The sequence below is a fragment of the Salvelinus namaycush genome, chromosome 11, assembly GCF_016432855.1.
Source record: "Salvelinus namaycush isolate Seneca chromosome 11, SaNama_1.0, whole genome shotgun sequence".
In the NCBI taxonomy this organism is placed as follows: domain Eukaryota; kingdom Metazoa; phylum Chordata; class Actinopteri; order Salmoniformes; family Salmonidae; genus Salvelinus; species Salvelinus namaycush.
The window spans coordinates 31,644,672-31,668,685 of NC_052317.1; the positions used below are offsets into that span (position 1 = coordinate 31,644,672).

At 45.1% G+C, this 24,014-nt stretch overlaps 1 protein-coding gene across 1 annotated transcript in view; it reads left to right on the plus strand.

Moving 5' to 3' along the window:
• The window catches only part of LOC120055347 (potassium/sodium hyperpolarization-activated cyclic nucleotide-gated channel 2-like), a 73,923-nt gene extending 50,683 nt beyond the window's left edge, over nt 1-23,240 (plus strand). Inside the window, exons 4-9 of the mRNA XM_039003218.1 lie at nt 2,355-2,573; nt 18,899-19,045; nt 19,999-20,239; nt 20,908-21,072; nt 22,084-22,356; nt 22,465-23,240. Of these exons, the coding sequence (XP_038859146.1) occupies nt 2,355-2,573; nt 18,899-19,045; nt 19,999-20,239; nt 20,908-21,072; nt 22,084-22,356; nt 22,465-23,168 (1,749 nt within the window). The 3' untranslated portion in view covers nt 23,169-23,240. The remainder of the gene's footprint in view (nt 1-2,354; nt 2,574-18,898; nt 19,046-19,998; nt 20,240-20,907; nt 21,073-22,083; nt 22,357-22,464) is intronic.
• The last annotated feature ends 774 nt before the right edge of the window (nt 23,241-24,014 follow it).

Below are 24,014 nucleotides of genomic sequence, written 5' to 3' on the forward strand. Positions count from 1 at the left end.
GAGCGTCATCTTCTCTACCCCCTCTTTATCTCTCTCTATCTCTATACCCTCCTCTCTATCTCTCTACCCTCCTCTTTCTATCTCCCTCTACCCTCCACTCTCTATCTCTCTACCCTCCTCTCTCTATCTCTCTACCCTTCTCTGTCTATCTCTCTACCCCCCTCTTTATCTCTCTACCCTCTTCTCTCTCTCTACCCTCCTCTGTCTATCTCTCTACCCTCCTCTCTATCTCTCTACCCTCCTCTCTATCTCTCTACCCTCCTCTCTATCTCTCTACCCTCTTCTCTCTCTATCTCTCTACCCTCCTCTCTCTATCTCTCTACCCTCCTCTCTCTATCTCTCTACCCTTCTCGCTCTATCTCCCTACCCTCCTCTCTATCTCTCCACCCTCACATTTACATTTTACATTTTAGTCATTTAGCAGACGCTCTTATCCAGAGCGACTTACAGTAGAGTGCATACATTCTATTACATTTTACATACTGAGACAAGGATATCCCTACCGGCCAAACCCTCCCTAACCCGGGCGACGCTATGCCAATTGTGCGTCGCCCACGGACCTCCCGGTTGCGGCCGGCTGCGACAGAGCCTGGGCGCGAACCCAGCCCAGCCTGGGCGCGAACCCAGAGACTCTGGTGGCGCAGCTAGCACTGCGATGCAGTGCCCTAGACCACTGCGCCACCCGGGAGGTCCGGGTGGCTGGGTGGCTACCCTCCTCTCTCTATCTCTCTACCCTCCTCTCTCTATCTCTCTACCCTCTTCTCTCTCTATCTCTCTACCCCCCTCTTTATCTCTCTCTCTATCTCTCTACCCTCCTCTCTCTATCTCCCTCTACCCTCCTCTCTCTATCTCTCTACTCTCCTCTCTCTATCTCTACCCTCTTCTCTCTTTCTCTCTACCCTCCTCTCTCTAACTATCTACCCCTCTCTTTATCTCTCCACCCTCCTCTCTATCTCCCTACCATCCTCTCTATCTCCCTACCATCCTCTCTATCTCTACATCTCTCCACCATCCTCTCTATCTCCCTACCATCCTCTCTATCTCTCTACATCTCTCCACACCTCTCTCTATCTCTCTACCATCCTCTCTATCTCTCTACATAACTCTCCACCCTCCTCTCTATCTCCCTACCATCCTCTCTATCTCCTACCATCCTCCTATCTCCCCTACCCTCCCTCTATCTCCTACCATCCTCTCATTCTCCCACCACCTCTCTATCTCTACATCTCTCCACCATCCTCTCTACCTCCCTACCATCCTCTCTATCTCCCTACCATCCTCTCTATCTCTACATCTCTCCACCCTCCTCTCTTCTCCCTACCACCTCTTCTATCCTCCCTACCATCCTCTCTATCTCTCTACATCTCTCCACCATCCTCTCTATCTCCCTACCATCCTCTCTATCTCCCTACCATCCTCTCTATCTCTACCATCCTCTCTATCTCCTACCATCCTCTCTATCCTACATCTCTCCACCATCCTCTCTATCTCCCTACCATCCTCTCTATCTCCCTACCATCCTCTCTATCTCTACCTCTCTCACCCTCCTCTCTATCTCCCTACCATTCCTCTCTACTCTCTACCCTCCTCTCTCTCTCGCTATCCTCCTCTCTCTCTCGCTATCTCTCTACCCTCCTCTCTATCTCTCTCTCTGCTATATCTCTCTCCTCTCTCTATCTCCTACCCTCCTCTCTCTCTCTCTCTCTAATGTCTCTCGCTCTAACCCTCCTCTCTCTCTCTACATCTCCCCACCCTCCTCTCTATCTCCTACCATCCTCTCTATCTTCTACCCTCCTCTCTCGCCTACCTCCTCTCTCTCTCTTGCTATCTCTCTACCCTCCTCTCTAATCTCTCTCTCTCTATATCTCTCTCTCTCTATCTCTCTACCCTCCTCTCTCTCTCCTACCCTAATGTCCTCCGCTCTACCCTCCTCTCTCTCTCTACTCTCTCCACCCTCCTCTCTATCTCCCTACCATCCTCTCTATCTTCTACCCTCCTCTCTATCTCTCTACCCTCCCTCTCTATCTCCCTCTACCTCCTCTCTCTATCTCTCTACTCTCCTCTCTCTATCTCTCTACCCTCTCTCTCTCTATCTCTCTACCCTCCTCTCTCTATCTCTCTACCCTCCTCTCTCTATCTCTCTACCCTCCTTTCTATCTTCCTCTATCCTCTTCTCTCTATCTCTCTACTCTCCCCTCAGTCTATCACTTCTTCTCAGTTTTTGTCTCTTACTTTGAGTCACCAACTCAAAAACGTTCCTCTTTTCGTTTCTTCTCCTCTCCTCCCCGAATGTTTTTTCTTCTGTCTTTCATACATATTTAAATTCATTTTCTCTTTCATTTTTCTCTTTGCAGAATGACACATGGTCTGAGCTGTATTCATTTGCAGTGTTCAAGGCGATGAGCCACATGTTGTGTATCGGCTATGGTCGGCAGGCCCCGGAGAGCCTGTCTGATATCTGGCTCACCATGCTCAGCATGATCGTAGGGGCCACCTGCTACGCTGTGTTCATAGGCCATGCCACCGCACTCATCCAGTCCCTGGACTCGTCCCGACGACAGTACCAGGAGAAGGTAAAAATACTTTATCCCTTTATTCCTCTGTCTCTCCCTCTGTCTTCATCCTTCTCTCTCTCTCTCTCTCCCTCTTTCCTGCAACAACCCAACCAGGGCCATGCACAGACCTTTCAGGGGGCATGTGCTCAAAATAAAAAACGTTTTTTTTAACATAGGCCTATTTATTTCTGCAACAACGCACTCAATCATCATCACAACTGGTAAGCAAGCTAGTTACAGTGCCTCCTAAAGACAGTGACATCAGGAACAGAGGGTAGGCTATCAGCTGATCGTTGATGATTTATGTAAATCTGCTGATTAGCTAGCTTGACTTCTTTTACTGGTTGTGATTTACCTGGTTGTGATTTACCTGGTTGTGATTTACCTGGTTGTGATTTACCTCTCTATGCCGTTCTGCGTCTCTCTGATGCGAGTATCAGCCATCTAGACTCAATATTGATGATGATGTAGACTAAATCAAGTGTTATCAAGTGTTAAAAATGACGTGGCAGTACCAGGCACATGCACAGACAGGGCTCTACCTGTGCAGAGAAAATGCCTCTTCCAGTCTCTAAAGTTCCTTTAGGTTGGTGGTATAATTTCCACAATTTTAGTGTTTGTATTTTTGGTAAATTTTCTTCTGAACCTACATCCCGCAGCGCCCCACCATTTTTGATTTTGCTTAATGAGAATATTGATTCAAAAGTGTTAACAAGAGGGAAACATTTTCATTTTTTAGACTGTTTTGCTTCATGATTTGTCAACTCACATACAATAATGTATCTGTCGTTCATGTCGGAGGAGGTTCTTGTGTGTGTCTTGACCAATCAGATTCACAGAAATCACAGGTTGTGCGGGCCGGCACAAGGCAAGTCATCTAGCAAAGCACAAAGAACGCTCTCCACTTTCCTCCGGTATTTATTTAGCAAGTGTGATAACACCTCACTCCCAACAGACACAAACAGAAACGTTACAGCAGCCCTCACCTTAACGTTATCAATCTGACATGCTGTATGGGATGAGAATTAGATGATTTTTCAGACGGATCAACTGTAGGCTACGGATAACAACCACAACTTCACACGCTACAGCCAGGGCGCCCTGTCATCTCTGGGGAGGGTAAACAAAGTCATCTTGTTAATCTTATGCATTTATAACCCATTTATTTGTGTAAATGACTATAAATACATAAATATATTTTCTGAAAATGTGAATATGATCAAATTTGGTTACGTTGGCTAGGCCTTTTCAACCTTTTCAACCTCTACCTTGACCTTTTCAATCCAAAATTATTAGCCTACCTGAAATTAACAACACAACACTAGTGATGACAGACTGTGAGTTACTCTTTTAAATATAGTTGCATTGGCCTACACGATACAAACCTGCATAAAGCAAGCTCAGCCCTTTGAATTCTATTGTACAGGTGTTGTCTGTGTAAACACCCCCCCCCCCTCACACGTTAGTCGAATTTTAAAATATATCATATATTATATGAACAAGGTTGCTGCCCTAGGCCCAGGAGTTTTTCCAGGAGTTCTTTTTTAAACCATGTGACCTGATTAGAAAAACTCTGGTCCCATCATAGCCCATACAAAGCCTTTTTCCAACTGATGAATTACTGTCATACCCGATATGGTCTGGATTTATACCTGGTTAGGTTACCAAATCAGGAAAAACTCTGTCCCCCAGGGAAAGAAAATGGACCCACAACTCTGGGCCCTGTGGTGCCACCTCTGGATCCCTGCTACATGACTATAGAGTCATTTTGACACATGAAATTACTATTAAATGACATGATTATAAAATTATATTATGAAGTTATAATATCTCCACCCTGACACATCTCCACTCTGACAGATCTCCACCCTGACACATCTCCACTCTGACACATCTCCACTCTGACACATCTCCACTCTGACAGATCTCCACCCTGACACATCTCCACTCTGACACATCTCCACCCTGACACATCTCCACCCTGACACATCTCCACTCTGACACATCTCCACCCTGACACATCTCCACCCTGACACATCTCCACTCTGACACATCTCCACTCTGACACATCTCCACTCTGACACATCTCTACCCTGACACATCTCCACTCTGACACATCTCCACCCTGACACATCTCCACTCTGACACATCTCCACCCTGACACATCTCCACTCTGACACATCTCTACCCTGACACATCTCTACCCTGACACATCTCCACTCGGACACATCTCCGCTCTGACACATCTCCACTCTGACACATCTCCACCCTGACACATCTCCACTCTGACACATCTCCACTCTGACACTTCTCCACCCTGACACATCTCCACTCTGACACATCACAACCCTGACACATCTCCACTCTGACACATCTCCACTCTGACACATCTCCACTCTGACACATCACAACCCTGACACATCTCCACTCTGACACATCTCCACTCTGACACATCTCCACTCTGACACATCTCCACTCTGACACATCACAACCCTGACACATCTCCACTCTGACACATCTCCACTCTGACACATCTCCACCCTGACACATCTCCACTCTGACACATCTCCACTCTGACACATCTCCACTCTGACACATCTCCACCCTGACATATCTCCACTCTGACACATCTCCACCGACAACATCTCCACCCTGACACATCTCCACTCTGACACATCTCCACTCTGACACATCTCCACTCTGACACATCTCCACTCTGACACATCTCCACTCTGACACATCTCCACTCTGACACATCTCCACCCTGACACATCTCCACTCTGACACATCTCCACTCTGACACATCTCCACCCTGACACATCTCTACCCTGACACATCTCCACTCTGACACATCTCCACTCTGACACATCTCCACCCTGACACATCTCCACCCTGACACATCTCCACCCTGACACATCTCCACTCTGACACATCTCCACCCTGACACATCTCCACTCTGACACATCTCCACTCTGACACATCTCCACTCTGACACATCTCTACCCTGACACATCTCTACCCTGACACATCTCCACTCTGACACATCTCCACTCTGACACATCTCCACCCTGACAAATCTCCACTCTGACACATCACAACCCTGACACATCACAACCCTGACACATCTCAACCCTGACACATCTCCACCCTGACACATCTCCACTCTGACACATCTCCACCCTGACACATCTCCACCCTGACACATCTCCACCCTAACACATCTCCACTCTGACACATCTCCACTCTGACACATCTCCACTCTGACACATCTCCTCTGACACACTCTCTACCCTGACCATCTCCACTCTGACACATCTCCCTCTGACACATCTCCACCCTGACACATCTCCACTCTGACACATCTCCACCCTGACACATCTCCACTCTGACACATCTCCACCCTGACACATCTCCACTCTGACACATCACAACCCTGACACATCTCCACTCTGACACATCTCCACTCTGACACATCACAACCCTGACACATCTCCACTCTGACACATCTCCACCCTGACACATCACAACCCTGACACATCTCCACCCTGACACATCTCCACCCTGACACATCTCCACTCTGACACATCACAACCCTGACACATCTCCAGTCTGACACATCTCCACTCTGACACATCACAACCCTGACACAGCTCCAGTCTGACACATCTCCAGTCTGACACATCTCCACTCTGACACATCACAACCCTGACACATCTCCTCCCTGACACATCTCCACCCTGACACATCTCCACTCTGACACATCTCCACCCTGACACATCACAACCCTGACACATCTCCACTCTGACACATCTCCACCCTGACACATCTCCACCCTGACACATCTCCACTCTGACACATCTCCACCCTGACACATCACAACCCTGACACATCTCCACCCTGACACATCACAACCCTGACACATCTCCACCCTGACACATCACAACCCTGACACATCTCCACTCTGACACATCACAACCCTGACACATCTCCACTCTGCACACTCACTCTGACACATCCACCCTGACACATCTCCACTCTGACACATCTCCACCCTGACACATCTCCACCCTGACACATCTCCACTCTGACACATCTCCACCCTGACACATCTCCACCCTGACACATCTCCACCCTGACACATCTCCACCCTGACACATCTCCACTCTGACACATCTCCACCCTGACACATCTCCACCCTGACATCTCCACTCTACACATCTCCACCCTACACACCACAACCCTGACACATCTCCACCTGACACATCACAACCCTGACACATCTCCACCTGACACATCACAACCCTGACCATCCCACTCTGACACATCTCCCTGACATCTCACTCTGACACATCCCGACACATCCACCTGACACTCTCCACTCTGACACATCTCCACCCTGACAACATCTCCACCTGACACATCTCCACTCTGACACATCTCCACCCTGACACATCTCCACCCTGACACATCTCCACTCTGACACATCTCCACCCTGACACATCTCCACCCTGACACATCTCCACCCTGACAACCGTGTCTGTCCTCTGTTGTGTTTGATGTATTTTGCTCCCCAGATGAGTGGCAGTTTTAAATGGGCTGCTTCCAGAATGTGACGGCAAAGCGTTTTAATGATGATACTGATTACTGCAGTGATACAACAACAATCAGTTGTGTTCTTACTATGGTGATGATCATGTTGCCTGAACGGTGCAGTGAAATTATAGCTTCATTTCTTGCGTATTAGTAGTACTACTAAATGAATGAATGAATGAACTACCATTATTCCTTTACTGCTAGGCTATTCTTTCCCGTCATATTACTTCCGCTATTCATAATAATTCACAAATGATAGGCTATGTAACAATGACATCGTAAAATGTAGTGATTTATAAGTAAAGTAAGAATTACTTTATTTTATAATTGAACCACTAGGCATCATTGGGTTGTACCTAGTCGGTAGTAAGGTGGCCTACAAACTGATCTTTGACATAGGTACCAGATAGTACCTGTTGTATGGTAGTATAACACCATATAGTTTCTCTGTAGATCCCAGGTAGATACCTGCAGAGCCCAGCCAGCAAGCTGTAGTCTAGTGTTAATGAGTAGTGTTGCAGTAGTGTCGCCTGGTGTTAGCAGCAGCGTTAGCAACACAAGCCCTGGCTCCTGTCTCCAAGCAGAGTCTCTGTGGTTGTCGAGCTGCGGGAGTGTTCCTACCTCTCAGCAGCCAATCGGAGTGAGCGGGTGTGTTCAACCAGGTAGAGCCGCGTTGCCGCGGGCTGGGGGTAGCAGGGGGGTTAAGGGAGGGAGGCAGATGTGGAAGAGGAGGGAAAGGTGGAGTGGGAGATATGACGTCCCTCTGGGCAGCAGCAGAATTGATGAGGCAGCAGACCTGCTGCCAATGTCATCCTGAAGGTGATGTCCCCACCATGGCCCCCTCTCTCCCTTTCCCTGCCTCTCCCACTCAATCTCTCTCTCACACACACGTTGTTGCTCTCATCCCACTCTTTCTGTGCTTCCCTTCCATCTCTATCTTCTTCTCGGTCTCTCTCTTTCTGTCTGTCTACCTCTCTCTACCTTTTCTCTCTCTCTCTCTCTCTCTCTCTCTCTCTCTCTCTCTCTCTCTCTCCCTTTCTCTCTCTCTCTCTCTCTCCCTCCCTGTCCTCTCTCTCTCCATGTCCTTCTCTCGCTCTCTCTCTCTGACCATCACTATCCCCCCCTCTCTCTCTCTACCTCTCTCTCTCTTCCTGTCCTTCTCTTTCTCCCTGTCCAGCTTTCTCTCTCTCTCTCTCTCTCTCTCTCTCTCGCTCTCTCTCTCCCTCCCTGTCCTCTCTCTCTCCATGTCCTTCTCTCGCTCTCTCTCTCTGACTATTACTATCCCCCCCCCTCTCTCTCTCTCTTCCTGTCCTTCTCTTTCTCCCTGTCCTTATTTCTTTCTTTCTTTCTCTCTCTCTCTCTCTCCCCTCTCTCTCTCTCTCTTCATCTCTCTCCTCTCTCTCTCTCTCTCTCTCTCTCTCTCTCTCTCTCTCTCTCTCTCTCTTCTCCCTGTCTTTCTCTCTCTCTCTCTCTTTCCCCTTGTCTCTCTCCTTCCCTCTCTCTGGTGGCTGTGTCCTTGAGAGGTGCAGTGCTAACTGGCCGCTACGGGGAACCAAGCAAGGGGGAGGGGAGGAGGGGAAGAGGAGGAGACTTATGGGCTGTAGATGGTCTGAAGTCTCTTGCCTCTAATACATACCTTTTCTATGCGATTTTGGGCCATAGTCAGAGATGTCAGGACAATAATAGTCATTTTTGTCTGGGAATATCCTCTGTTACGGCAATGCTACTTTTCATTTCATTTCAAGGTCTTTCCTATGAGGAGCGAAATGTAATTACCTAGTTGTAAATCATATTGGATCACATTTTGTTACCAATCCTACTCGTTGTATTTCACCTCTATTAGATCTGCAATGAGATGGTGCTCCATTACCTTTCATCCTCCTTCTCGTGCCCCGGGCAACGGGTGCTAAAAGCTCTCTGTGTGATACACGGTGTGTCTCATCGGTGAGGAATGGTATCTCCCAGGGGGAGATGAACACCCTGCCAGGTAGCTGGTTTTACAGCAGACAGTGACTGGTTTTACAGCAGACAGTGACTGGTTTTACAGCAGACAGTGACTGGTTTTACAGCAGAGAGTGGCTGATTTTACAACAGAGAGTGACTGGTTTTACAGCAGAGAGTGACTGGTTTTACAGCAGAGAGTGACTGGTTTTACAACAGAGAGTGACTGGTTTTACAACAGAGAGTGGCTGATTTTACAACAGAGAGTGACTGGTTTTACAACAGAGAGTGGCTGATTTTACAACAGAGAGTGACTGGTTTTACAACAGAGAGTGGCTGATTTTACAACAGAGAGTGGCTGATTTTACAACAGAGAGTGACTGGTTTAACAACAGAGTGGCTGGTTTTACAGCAGAGAGTGACTGGTTTTACAACAGAGAGTGACTGGTTTTACAACAGAGAGTGGCTGATTTTACAACAGAGAGTGACTGGTTTTACAGCAGAGAGTGACTGGTTTTACAGCAGAGAGTGACTGGTTTAACAACAGAGAGTGGCTGATTTTACAACAGAGTGGCTGATTTTACAACAGAGAGTGACTGGTTTAACAACAGAGAGTGACTGGTTTTACAACAGAGAGTGACTGGTTTAACAACAGAGAGTGGCTGATTTTACAACAGAGAGTGGCTGATTTTACAACAGAGAGTGACTGGTTTAACAACAGAGTGGCTGATTTTACAACAGAGAGTGACTGGTTTAACAACAGAGAGTGGCTGATTTTACAACAGAGTGGCTGATTTTACAACAGAGAGTGACTGGTTTAACAACAGAGAGTGACTGGTTTTACAACAGAGAGTGACTGGTTTAACAACAGAGAGTGGCTGATTTTACAACAGAGAGTGACTGGTTTAACAACAGAGAGTGACTGGTTTTACAACAGAGAGTGACTGGTTTAACAACAGAGTGGCTGATTTTACAACAGAGAGTGACTGGTTTAACAACAGAGAGTGACTGGTTTTACAACAGAGTGGCTGATTTTACAACAGAGAGTGGTTGGTTTTACAACAGAGAGTGACTGGTTTTACAACAGAGTGGCTGATTTTACAACAGAGAGTGGCTGGTTTTACAACAGAGAGTGACTGGTTTAACAACAGAGAGTGACTGGTTTTACAACAGAGAGTGACTGGTTTAACAACAGAGAGTGACTGGTTTTACAACAGAGAGTGACTGGTTTAACAACAGAGTGGCTGATTTTACAACAGAGAGTGGCTGATTTTACAACAGAGAGTGACTGGTTTAACAACAGAGTGGCTGATTTTACAACAGAGAGTGGCTGGTTTTACAACAGAGAGTGACTGGTTTAACAACAGAGAGTGACTGGTTTAACAACAGAGAGTGGCTGATTTTACAACAGAGAGTGGCTGATTTTACAACAGAGAGTGACTGGTTTAACAACAGAGTGTGACTGGTTTAACAACAGAGAGTGACTGGTTTAACAACAGAGAGTGACTGGTTTAACAACAGAGAGTGACTGGTTTTACAACAGAGTGGCTGATTTTACAACAGAGAGTGACTGGTTTAACAACAGAGAGTGACTGGTTTTACAACAGAGTGGCTGATTTTACAACAGAGAGTGGTTGGTTTTACAACAGAGAGTGACTGGTTTTACAACAGAGTGGCTGATTTTACAACAGAGAGTGGCTGGTTTTACAACAGAGAGTGACTGGTTTTACAACAGAGAGTGACTGGTTTTACAACAGAGAGTGACTGGTTTAACAACAGAGAGTGACTGGTTTTACAACAGAGTGGCTGATTTTACAACAGAGAGTGGCTGATTTTACAACAGAGAGTGGCTGATTTTACAACAGAGAGTGGCTGGTTTTACAACAGAGAGTGGCTGGTTTTACAACAGAGTGGCTGATTTTACAACAGAGAGTGGCTGGTTTTACAACAGAGTGGCTGATTTTACAACAGAGAGTGACTGGTTTTACAACAGAGAGTGACTGGTTTTACAACAGAGTGGCTGATTTTACAACAGAGAGTGACTGGTTTTACAACAGAGAGTGACTGGTTTTACAACAGAGTGGCTGATTTTACAACAGAGAGTGGCTGGTTTTACAACAGAGAGTGACTGGTTTTACAACAGAGAGTGACTGGTTTTACAAATGCAATCTTATCAGAATATTGGTGTTCTAGAACATCTTGAACAGGTGAACGGAATCTTTTTGTCCTACCTTGAATCAAATGAAGGAGGATTAGGCATCCATGTCAAAGTGCACTTGGAGCGTAATGGAACTCTTCCCACTGAATGGAACTGAAAGAGTTGACATAGTTTGTCTCTCATTTGTATTTCCTGGTCTCTTTAATAACTCTCTGTCTAATCCATTTTACCACTCCACCATGCATTGCAGAGAGGCCAGGTCAGTACATTTCAATAGAAACTTTCTACTGCTCATGATCTGCTGTCAGATTTCCGACGACTCTGCTCTGCTAGGGATTATGGTTTCTGAGCTGAGGACCACCGTGTGTTTATTAAAACACCCAGAAAAGGAACTGTCAGTCCAGTGAAGCTGCTCTCGGCTGGAGGAATTCTCTATGCCTCCAAATATTACTGAGAGTCGTTTAAACCTTCTGCCCCTGATGAGAGTGGAGTCAGTCTGTCTCTGTGGGTTCACACTGTAGCACAGGGGGATGGCCACTAGCCAGTCTTGGTCCTGGACAGATGAAGTGGGTGCATGGCCCAGCATTGAAACACCTAATCCAATGAATCAGCCTCGAGTCACTGGATTAATCAGGTGTGTTAGTGCAGGATTGGTCACCCTAAAGGCTGGACAGTATAGTAGCTTAGTACTCAGCAGAGGTCTTTCACAGCCCAAGCTGCGCTGCCTGAAGCATGTAAGAGGATGGAGGATTGTTTACATGTCAGCCACAGAAGTGATCTCCCACAAAAAATGACTATAGTATACTATGGTATAAATACTATAATATTCACTGCAGTGTTTTTGCATACCTTGCTGTTAAGTTTTTACTGTAGTATACTGTAGTATTTACAGTTAATTGTAGTATAAATTATGTATTAAAAGAAAACTGTAGTATATACCATAGTAATTCATGTAATATCTTTGCTGACTGTAGTATACTGTAGTATTTACAGTAGTGTTTTTGCGGACATTACTGTAGTATTTACTGTAGTGTTTTTGATTGATTGTCTTTGACATAGAAGTGGAGGCTTTCTCCTTCAGGAAACCTACTGAAGAAATACTAAAATTGCAACATTTCCATAACCTGTAGGTAGGTAGGACTGGGGTCTGAACGGATGGTTCAGAGCTTCTGCTCTTTTCTAGAACCTGTAGAGAACACAATACATGAGCTGTGCTCGAATACCCATACTAACATACTGTATACTACATGTAAATGTAATGTATACTACATACTTAATGAGTATATACTGCATACCATATACTATTAGTTCATTTTTAGTATACTGTAAATGAACAGTATGCTTTCAGTTGAGCGTACTAGCTCTTCGCCTGTCTACCGGAAGTTGATGCTGTTGCTATGCAACCTCTTGTTAGCTAGTTAGCATAACACATGACTAGTTAGACATTTTACGACATTGGGTGTGTTCATTCAATGTGGAGTGCCAGAGTGCGCTCGTTAATTCAGAGCCTTGTCAGATTGTCCGTTTGTTAAATTCAGGGCGTTTCTCTCTCGGAGCGCACACTGGACGCTCTGGCCCAGGAGTTGGGTTGATTTGAGCGTTCTGACCTTACAACGGCAGTCAAGCACCCAAGCTAACATTGGCTAGCTTGCTAGCTACTTCCAGACACAAATGAGACCACTCTGACCATTTTACTCACCCTAGCAGAGCTGGTTAGGCAGTTTTCATGTTATCCAGAGCGTTGGTGACTGCAACTGTGCTGCTGGCAACAATTTAATTACGCTTTTTTTGCCAACGGTTACTGACACCGGCCATATTCAACTGGTGTTGAGCACTTGTAAATTCATTATTCTGCACTCTGGTACACTCAGACGAGAGTGCTCTGAAATCGGAGTAGATGGCCAGAGTGAATTTACGAAAGCACCCGAATGTCTGTTGAGAACGCACAACGACTATACCATTTAGCTAAACTAAGAATGATGGGAATAATCAAGTCAATAAACATTGGGTAGTTAGATAGTTTATAGTTAATATACTGGCAAGTTTGATGTATAACGACTAACGTTAGGTAGCTAGCTAACATACCGCTACATAATTATAATATGTAATATGTTATGTGGTTTATAAGGACAGCGTAGCTAACAAATTGTCAGCCGACATAACGTGTAAGGTAACTTATTTGAAAAGTCATTACTTTATTACATTGCATTTTCTTAACATTTGTCCTAATTAGTTAAAGCAGTGAATTTGTATCAGCTCTCGTTGGACTTCGGCTGCATATTTTCCTCCGTTTTCTTCAAATCTGAAAACGATGTGAGGCCACACCCATTTCCGTAGAATTGCATTATGGGCCCTAAATTACAGAAATAGTGTCCTCTGCGTGTCTACTTCATATTTTGGCAAATTTAGTACGACATCTGGGAACTTTTGGCATACTAACTATAACCATACTATGACCAATATGCATACTATACACTCAAATCACGTCAGAAATAGTACGGTTAGTGCCGTTAGTGTGAGTACTCAAACACAGCTACTCGAACACAGCTACTCGAACACAGCTACTCGAACACAGCTACTCGAACACAGCTACTCGAACACAGCTACTCGAACACAGCTACTCGAACACAGCTACTCGAACACAGCTATGGGCTAGACTTGGCATGTAGGTTTTCCGCATGGGTGCCACAAATTGCAATATTGGGGAGGGAAATGGGCATTACTGTCGTATTTACTACACTGGGTTTTTTTCTTCCGGATAATATTGTAGTATTTACTGTAGTATTCTACAGTATACTACAACATTCTATAGTAAGTACTACACATGATCGATGGATAGTACAGTGAGTGTACAAAACATTAAGAAGACCTGCTAGTTCCATGACACAGACTGGCTAGATGAATCCAGGTGAAAGCTATGATCCCTTACTGATGTCACTTGTTAAATCCACTTCAATCAGTGTAGATGAAGGGGAGGAGACAGGTTAAAGAATTAATTTTAAGCCTTGGTACACTTGAGACGTGGATTGTGTATGTGTGCCATTCAGAGGGTGAATGGACAAGACAAAAGATTTAAGTGCCTTTGAACAGGGTATGGTTATAGGTGCCAGGTGCACTGGTTTGAGTGTGTCAAGAACTGCAACGCTGCTGGGTTTTTCACACTCAACAGTTTCCTGTATGTATCAAGAATGGTCCACCACCCAAAGGACATCCAGCCAACTTGATACAACTGTTGGAAGCATTGGAGTCAACATGGGCCAGCATCCCTGTGGAACGCTTTTGACACCTTGTAGTCCATGTCCTGACGAATCGATCCTGTTCTTAGGGCAAAAGTGGGTGCAACTAAATATTAGGAAGTTGTTGCTAATGGTTTGTACACTCTACAGTATACTACAGTTTATTATATGATCCTAAACTGTAGTCTTTTTTCATGTGGGCTGTCTTCTCTCAGACACAAATCAAGTCTCTGACCACCTTCATTACTCAGACTGAGTCAGGATCTACTGTGGCCACCATTAGTTCTTACTGTATATAGAGGTTTAAATATCAGTACGTACACTTTTAGAAAAAAAGGTGCTATCTAGAACCTAAAGGGTTCTTCAGCTGTCCTCATAGGAGAACCCTTTGAAGAACCCTTTTGGGTTTCAAGTAAAAACCTTTTGGATTCCCTGTAGAACCCTTTCCACAGAGGGTTCTACATGGTACCCAAAAGAGTTCTACCTGAAACCAGAAATGGTTATCCTATGGGGACAGCCAAATAATCCTTTTGGAACTCGCTTTTTTAAAGACAGTAGCTCATAGATGTACGTAAACGTATTCAGACATTCAATGGAGGAAAATATAAAACAAAATGTAAGACTTGCACAGGCCAACATCCCGTGGCCATTAGCTCTCTCAGAGTCAATCTCAGTATGTTTCTGATTCCGTAAAAATCCAATTAACAGAGCAGTAGTGACTTTGATGTTGTTTTACCTCTGCTCACATCTTCTCTGGCGGGATGGGAGACAGGCTTTGACTTGGCTGTCACCAGCCTCTCACTCACTGCTAGATGTGCTATGTATTATAATGAAGTGATTTAGGCCGGAATGCAGTGAATGAATGATATATCCGAAAATGCTGTCCGCACTGAACCCAAATTAGAATTCCTCATGGTGGGGAGCGAGGACTGAGGGGAGAGGAAAGGGAAAAGGGGGGCCATGGGGGGGTTGAGATTAAACAGCTTTAAAGATAGATGACGTATAAGTGTTGCTGATGTCACTGGAGCAGACCAGGGGTTGTGTTCAGCTTCAACATGATGAGTGATGAATTGATCATCGCTATGACATGTCTATTTCCATTTACTTTCATTGGATTTTTTACTATTTTTGTGTTTAACTGTAAGGGATAAATATTCTACCCCATTTTATGCCCCTGGGTAGAAGTAAAAGTGATAGAACATTGTCCATCATGCTGTCAATAGTGAATGGAGAACTATTCCACCACCAAGTGCTAAACAGAAATCCATGAATACCAATGTTTAGGCTACATCAAGATGTCATCTCTCACACTGTTTAGCTGCAGCATATGGGCCAATCAAAGTGACACAGAAAATGGGTGTCATTTTGACCCTCTTTGGATGTTTGTCAGTCCCCCTCCGAGCACTGTGGCTCATTGGCTAACCCTTTCTCTCATTTCTCAATAACATTGGAGAGCTGTCAGGTTGTAAAAATCAATCTGGCACCTGGACATGTTTTTCAAAAGCTGGTCATTAAACCGCAGCTATTTAAGCCAATCAGCAGCCAAACAGATAGTGTTTTGTTGCTTCATTCTCCTGTACTTAAGAGTCTAAATCCCTGGGGATAGGTTTGACCCATGACCTCTACATCACCCACCAATCAGAGAAGGGAAAGAGGGATATGGTTGATGCTCAAACTGGGAGTAGCAGTAGGTGTGGGTATTACACTACCATTATCCACTTCAAATACTCATTGGAATTCACATTTTTAGCTCTGGGATACCACTATTCAAGTTGTTCAACTGAACATCATGTTTCCTTGGTATAATCTGTACATGGGGTGGTACCATAGAAATCCTGTAAATAATAGAACTACTGGTATCTATGTTACAACTACTCCATTCTACCTATTCCATTTCTATGGTCTCATCACAATGGGAACACTGGCTGTGTCTAAAATGGCACCCTATTCCCCATATAGTGCATTACTTCTGACCAAAGCCCTATGAGCCCTGGTCAAAAGTAGTGCACTATATAGGCAAAGGGTACTATTTCAGAAACAGGCAATGACTGATCCATCCTCACCAGGTTCAGTTGTTATGATGGTTAGCCTATCAGCATCACCAGCAGATTCTGTTGTTATGATGGTTAGCCTATCAGCATCACCAGCAGGTTCAGTTGTTATGATGGTTAGCCTATCAGCATCACCAGCAGATTCTGTTGTTATGATGGTTAGCCTATCAGCATCACCAGCAGATTCTGTTGTTATGATGGTTAGCCTATCAGCATCACCAGCAGATTCTGCTGTTATGATGGTTAGCCTATCAGCATCACCAGCAGGTTCAGTTGTTATGATGGTTAGCCTATCAGCATCACCAGCAGATTCAGTTGTTATGATGGTTAGCCTATCAGCATCACCAGCAGATTCAGTTGTTATGATGGTTAGCCTATCAGCATCACCAGCAGGTTCAGTTGTTATGATGGTTAGCCTATCAGCATCACCAGCAGGTTCAGTTGTTATGATGGTTAGCCTATCAGCATCACCAGCATGCCCTGGGCTGTTTCTACGTCAGCAACACTCTCCCCCCCACACACCCACACACACTACGTCAGCAACACCTACCTATGCCACCACAGCTTCCGTTCAGCCTGTCAGAGAGCAGCAGCACTGACGCAGCATCTCATTATGTAACAGCAAGTTAGGGAAGCAAAGCTTTCATCACCCATGAGAGACTTCACTTCTTTATTTTGCCTTTGAATTATTCAACTGAGCTTGTTAGAGTTATATGGCTTCTTCTCGGTGGATGTGGCAGAGATGAAAGCAGTGGGTCAAATGGGGTATGGTAAACCTTTATGGTGCTCCTGTCTAGTAGTAGATCATGAATAAGGCAGTTATTAACACTCTATTACTAGACCTTAATATGTAGCTCAGTTGGTAGAGCATGGTGCTTGTAACCCCAGGGTAGTGGGTTTGATTCCCTGGACCACCCATGTGTTAAATGTTTGCAGGCAACACTAAGTCACTTTGGATAAAAGCATCTGCTAAATGGCATATATTATTATATATTACAATCAGTAAGGTGTTCATAAGGGTTCACATTCCAGATTTGCATAGTTTATACTATTTTCTCTAAAATTATGAAAGAGATTCTGTTTTTGTACATTTTTAATGGTTTGAGAAAGAAGGGAAGGAAAACAGTTAATTTGTCTGTCTGTCTGTCTGTCTGTCTGTCTGTCTGTCTGTCTGTCTGTCTGTCTGTCTGTCTGTCTGTCTGTCTGTCTGTCTGTCTGTCTGTCTGTCTGTCTGTCTGTCTGTGTGTGTGTGTGTGTGTCTGTGTGTCTGTGTGTCTGTGTGCCTGTGTGCCTGTCTTTCTGTGTCTGTCTGTCTGTCTGTCTGTCTGTCTGTCTGTCTGTCTGTCTGTCTGTCTGTCTGTCTGTCTGTCTGTCTGTCTGTCTGTCTGTCTGTCTGTCTCTCTATGTGTCTGTCTATCAGTCAGTGGGTGGGTGTGTGTGTATGTGTGTGTGTGTGTGTGTGTGTGTGTGTGTGTGTGTGTGTGTGTGTGTGTGTGTGTGTGTGTGTGTGTGTGTGTGTGTGTGTGTGTGTGTGTGTGTGTGTGTGTGTCTGCCTGCCAGTATGTGTGTGGGTTTTGTCGTGTCAGTGCCAGTTAAGACCCAGGCCTGTGTTATGTTTGTGAAGGCTTTATGAGTGCTGGGTGGAGTGACATGTTTACGAGACAGCTTCCCTGTTTGACGTGGGCTGAACTGCACGGATGCTGACATAAAAGTGCACAGAGGAATCTCTCCATCTCCCACAGCTCAACAGCTTTACAACCACATCTATGTCTTCCTGACTGGCAGACTAGCATCCCGGGGAGGGTTGGGATCAAACACCATGCCAGTTATACACCACCTGATACACTCCATTGATTTAGTAATGCATAGCTTTAGGAGCTGATTTCCCAGACAGAGTAGACTTAGTCCTAGACTAAAAAAGCACTAGTCCTAGGCTAGAAAAATGCTCCATTTAGCATGTTTTTAGTCCAGAATAGACTTAATCTTTGTCTGGAAAACCAGACCTTAGTTTTCACCGTGGCCTGTCCACCATCCACTTTAGTAATGGGTCTCCCTTTTTTTCATGATGGAATGGTTGAACCGCTCCATAGAGTCAGTTTAAGCTCTACACTCTTAGATACAGATAGTTAATCAGCTGTCCCCATAGGACAACCCTTTTTGGTTCAAGGTAGAACCCTTTTTGGTTCCAGGTAGAACTATTTTGGGTTCTATGTAGAACCCTCTGTGGAAGGTGTTCTACTTGGAACTCAAAATGGTTCTACCTGGTACCAAAAAGGGTCCTTCAAAGGGTTCTCCTATAAGGATAGCCGAAGAACCCTTTTTGGTTCTAGATAGAACCCTTTCTGACTTTATTTCTCTCTCCAGTACAAACAAGTGGAGCAGTACATGTCTTTCCACAAGCTGCCATCCGACTTCCGACAGAAAATACATGACTATTATGAGCACCGGTACCAGGGGAAGATGTTTGATGAAGACAGCATCCTGGAGGAACTGAACGAACCACTCAGAGAGGTGGGTCTCTTGAGTTCCTACCTAAACAGGCACGCCATGAACACACACACACACACACACACACACACACACACACACACACACACACACACACACACACACACACACACACACACACACACACACACAACCATTTAAAAACATTTCAAGAGTTTCATTCCAAAACGCTATATATCCATTTTCAGAAATGCTGGGAAATTAGCTTTTATTGTTGAAAGAAATGATGAAAGAGATTGGTGTGTTTTTTCTCTATCTAATCATGGCATGGTTTAATGACAGACATGTATTTGTTTAAAATCCATCACTTGATGGTTTTATTTCAGAGAGACATAATCATGTTTTTTTTGTTGCAAAATGCTATATATCCACCTCACTCTCAGAAAAATAAGTAGTACTGCTAGGTTTTACACAGTCAAATGTACAAATAACTACATTTTTATAAAGAAATGTAGAAATGCTAAATGTATGACATCAATATAAAACATTTATATATGCTTATATTTCTAGCTCCAACACTGCAATAATACCTGTCGTTACTAAACAATACACACAAATCCCCCAAATTCTAAGAAAGGAACGAAGAAATATAGAAATGTTACAACGATATTATAAATACAATCATTTGAGACCTGTATGTGTAACATTTACATGTGACATTTGAGTCATTTAGCAGATGCTCTTATCCAGAGCGACTTACTGTAAGTGCATTCATACACAGGTCAAATATACAGGATACAAACATTCCATTCCAGCTAACCAATGGTATAGCATTTAGCAAAAAAACATTTTCATACACATCGAATATCTTATTAATAAATTTTTTAAATATTTTACACACACATGAATGTACCCATAAGCAATCATTTCGAAATAAAAAACATACATGTGAATAATTGGTGGATATAACGTTTTTGAAATATTTTACTAACAAACTTTGTCTATCCAATCATCAGGAAATTGTCAATTTCAACTGCCGTAAGCTGGTGGCGTCCATGCCGCTGTTCGCCAACGCAGAGCCCAACTTTGTGACAGCCATGTTGATCATGCTCCGCTTCGAGGTCTTCCAGCCTCGTGATTACATCATCAGAGAGGGCACCATCGGCAAGAAGATGTACTTTATCCAGCACGGAGTCTGTAACGTCATCACCAAGGGAACCCTGGGAATGAAGCTCTCTGATGGCTCCTACTTTGGAGGTATGGGCCTGAACCACAATACACACAGACTTTCATTTAATTCAGCAAACAATTCATATTTAGACATAATGTAACGGCTCTCGTTTGTAGAAGGAGACCAAGGCCCAGCGTGGTAGGCGTACATCGTATTTTTATTGATGACACCAAAACAAAATAACAAAGACAGAAAAACTAAAGCGCACAGTTCTGTCAGGCTCAGACACTAAACAGAAAACAAGATCCCACAAAACCCAAAAGGAAAATGACAACTTATATATGATCCCCAATCAGAGACCAAGATAGACAGCTGCCTCTGATTGGGAACCACACTCGGCCAAAAACAAAGAAATAGAAAACATAGATTTTCCCACCCGAGTCACACCCTGACCTAACCAAACATAGAGAACAATAAGGATCTCTAAGGTCAGGGCGTGACACATAATGAGATCACTGGAGTATTCTGGAGCAGAATACCCACTGCTTTGTGGGTTTTCATGTGTCCCTCGGCTTTGAAAACTAGCACAACTTTATTGGAAGTGTACCACAATCCCAAACAACTGGTAGTGAAACAGATAATGGGTGGTTTCTACGGTATATTTTACAGATAATGAAATAGAACATGAATATATTGTTTCTCTGAGACATTTTGCTCTATCTCTGTGTTTCCTGACCCTGTCTCCCTCTATCAGAGATCTGTTTGCTGACGCGGGGTCGGCGTACGGCCAGCGTCAGAGCGGAGACGTACTGCCGTCTCTACTCCCTGTCTGTGGACAACTTTAATGAGGTGCTAGAGGAGTACCCCATGATGAGACGGGCCTTTGAGACCGTGGCCATCGACCGACTGGACCGCATAGGTACTGAAGAGAGCTCTGGGCCCTGTACTAATGCACCTTCCTCACTCCCTGCCTTAGAGTAATCACTGATCTGACAGTAGTAGATCCGTGAACCTTCAACAATCCATTTGTGTTAGATCAGTGATTACTTCCCAAGGGAACTAAGAAAGAAGGATGCATTTTAAAGTAGTCAAATAGGGCCCTAGTTGTACTTGCTTCTCTTCCTAGAAAGAGAACAATAAACTGCCTGTGTGATAGTAGTTTCCGCGCTAGTGGTACCCAGGTGGCTCCACAGATGCTGCATTCCCCACTGTTTGCCAGACACAACAGTGGTCCAATCAATAGGGACTGGGCCAGATATATCAAGTGGTTGCACCTGTTATTTTCACAGGGGAGTAGAGGATAAAACCAGGCTTCGGGCGTGACACTGTCTTTATTGAGAATTCATCTTCACATCTTACCCTACTATTACGTATTGATATCACATAAACAGATCTTTATTTGACCTTTTATGTTGGACTCCCTCTTAGAAATAGCAGATGCAATCTTATCTATGAAAGATAACTCTAGCCCGAGCATTGAGCTGAGTTATGGTGTTGCTTCAGCATGCTCTATACAGGACAAAGGAAAGACTCACCCATTTTGAATGCTATTTAGTTATTTAGTTATCTATGTGCAATATTCATTATATAATGCAAAACTTGTCATACAGGCTGTATTTCTGCCTGCTTAAACGACAATAGCTCAGGAACACACGAAAACATTAAATGACCCTGGAATCGATAGAACATCGCTCAGAGATGCATAAAAATTATATAACATTCAAAATGGGTGACTCTTTCCTTTAATTGATGAAGTGACACTGTGACCCTCTTGTTGTCAGTATTTTCCTGTAGCATTGCTTCTTGCCAAAACAATATACCTAGTTTGAAGGATGGAAAATACTGTCAGTGTTCCTCCTCCTCCTCCCTGTTCTCCTCTTCCTCTACCTCATCATGTTCTACTTTTATCCTCCTCCTCACTCCATCACAGGCAAGAAGAACTCCATTCTGATGCACAAAGTGCAGCACGACCTCAACTCCGGCGTCTTCAACAACCATGAGAATGAGATGATCCAGGAGATTGTTAAGTACGACCGTGAGATGGTCAAACTGGTGGACCTCCAGAGACCCCGCACCATGTCCATGACATCCTCCGTCCCTGGGGGCATGTTCTCCCCCGCAGGCCCATCCGGGGTCGGGGCCCTCGCCAGCCTCCAGCAGGCTGTGGCCATGAGCTTCTGCCCCCAGGGGATGGGGCCGATGGGGGGAATGGGGATGCCGGGGATGGGGCCGATGGGTATGCCGATGGGGATGGGGATGGGGCCAGGTCCGATGGGGCCAGGTCCGATGGGGCCAGGGTCAGCGTCTGGGTCAGGGTCAGGGACGCTGCAGTCCCCCCGCATGTTGCGGAGGTTCCAGGTGGTCCATAGCCTGTCACAGAGCCCTGTTTCCGCATCTCCTCTCCAGTCCCAGCCACCACAGATGGCTCATGCAACAGGAGTGTTTGGGTCGGCTATTTCCAGCCCACCAGTCCAGAGCCCTCTGGCGCATCCAGGACGGACATTCCAGTACATGGGGGGAGCGGGGCCGTCTGGGTCTCAGCTGTCCCTGGTGCAGCACCACGTTCCCAGCCCCACGCACACCATCCAGAGGCCCTCCTCACACAAAAGCACCCACTCGCTCCACTCAGGCACCCTGAGCCAAGACGCCCGTGTCCTCTCCGCCTCCCAGCTCTCCCTCCCTCAGGATGGAACCCCTCCTGCCGGCCCTAGCCCTCCCCAATCTACCCACCCATCCACCCACGCCTCCTCCACCTCCATCGGCCCCCCTCAGCCCACTCACCCCAGCCAGCCTGGGCCCTCTGGGGTGGGGGTCCAGGTTGGGGGGAGACCCGCGGGAGTTCCACAGCGGGTGGCCTTCGCCTCCACTCCTCCCCCAGGAGGAGCACCCGGGATGGGGGCGGCTGCAGCGGCGGCTGGGTCGGGGCTCCCGGCCTCTGGAGCTCCTAAGAAGGATTCGATCGTTAGCATACCAGAGTTAGACTCAGCCCGGAACCGGCTGTCTTCCAACTTGTGACCCTATGAGAGATGCAGGAGAGAGGCCTTCTTCACATGGGTGAATCTAAACGTCTGTTTATCTCTGTCTGGATGACCTGACTGGTCGGCTTCCTTACTGACCTGGCTGGCTTCATATGGGCCACACCGTCAGTCATTCTAACTGAATGTCCTGTGTGTCGGTCGGAGTCAACAAAGAGGAGAGAGGAACTCTTTGGCTCATGTGACTTGGAGAGTCGAAACAATTAAACTAGTTTAACAAAGGTGGGACTGGACTATTCTACTATGCCAGCACCTGTAGTCTTAGTATCACCCCTTACACTCTGCTTCCAAACACCTATATTGCTGTCTTTATTGTAAAGATATTGAGAAACAACATAATTAATGTAACTGTTGCATACTGTGTAGAATCCATACAATGCAATCTAGCAGGAGCTGGACTTAAAAACGCAAAATCAGGGACTTGAATCAGATGACAATGATGACATTTTACGCTTTCAGAATGTGTTTTAGGTCCTTTTTTTTCTGTAAATGCTGTTGTAGCAAAATAAATACATTTCATATTGTTTAAAATAGTAGTGAAGGTAGTGTTTTAGACCGCTGGTCGATCTTACATCGATGTGTAAATAGTTAGAATAGTAAAAAAAAATACCGAAAGGTAATATCTTCATTGTAACTACTCCAAACCAAAGTTGAGCTTAAACACAAAGTTTGGTTGTGTCTGTATCAACTAAAAAAGAAATATAGAAGAAAATGCCATTTATTCAATTGCCTTGATTCCAAGTTTAGAAGCCATATATTTGGTTTGTGTGTGTGTGTGTGTGTGTGTGTGTGTGTGTGTGTGTGTGTGTGTGTGTGTGTGTGTGTG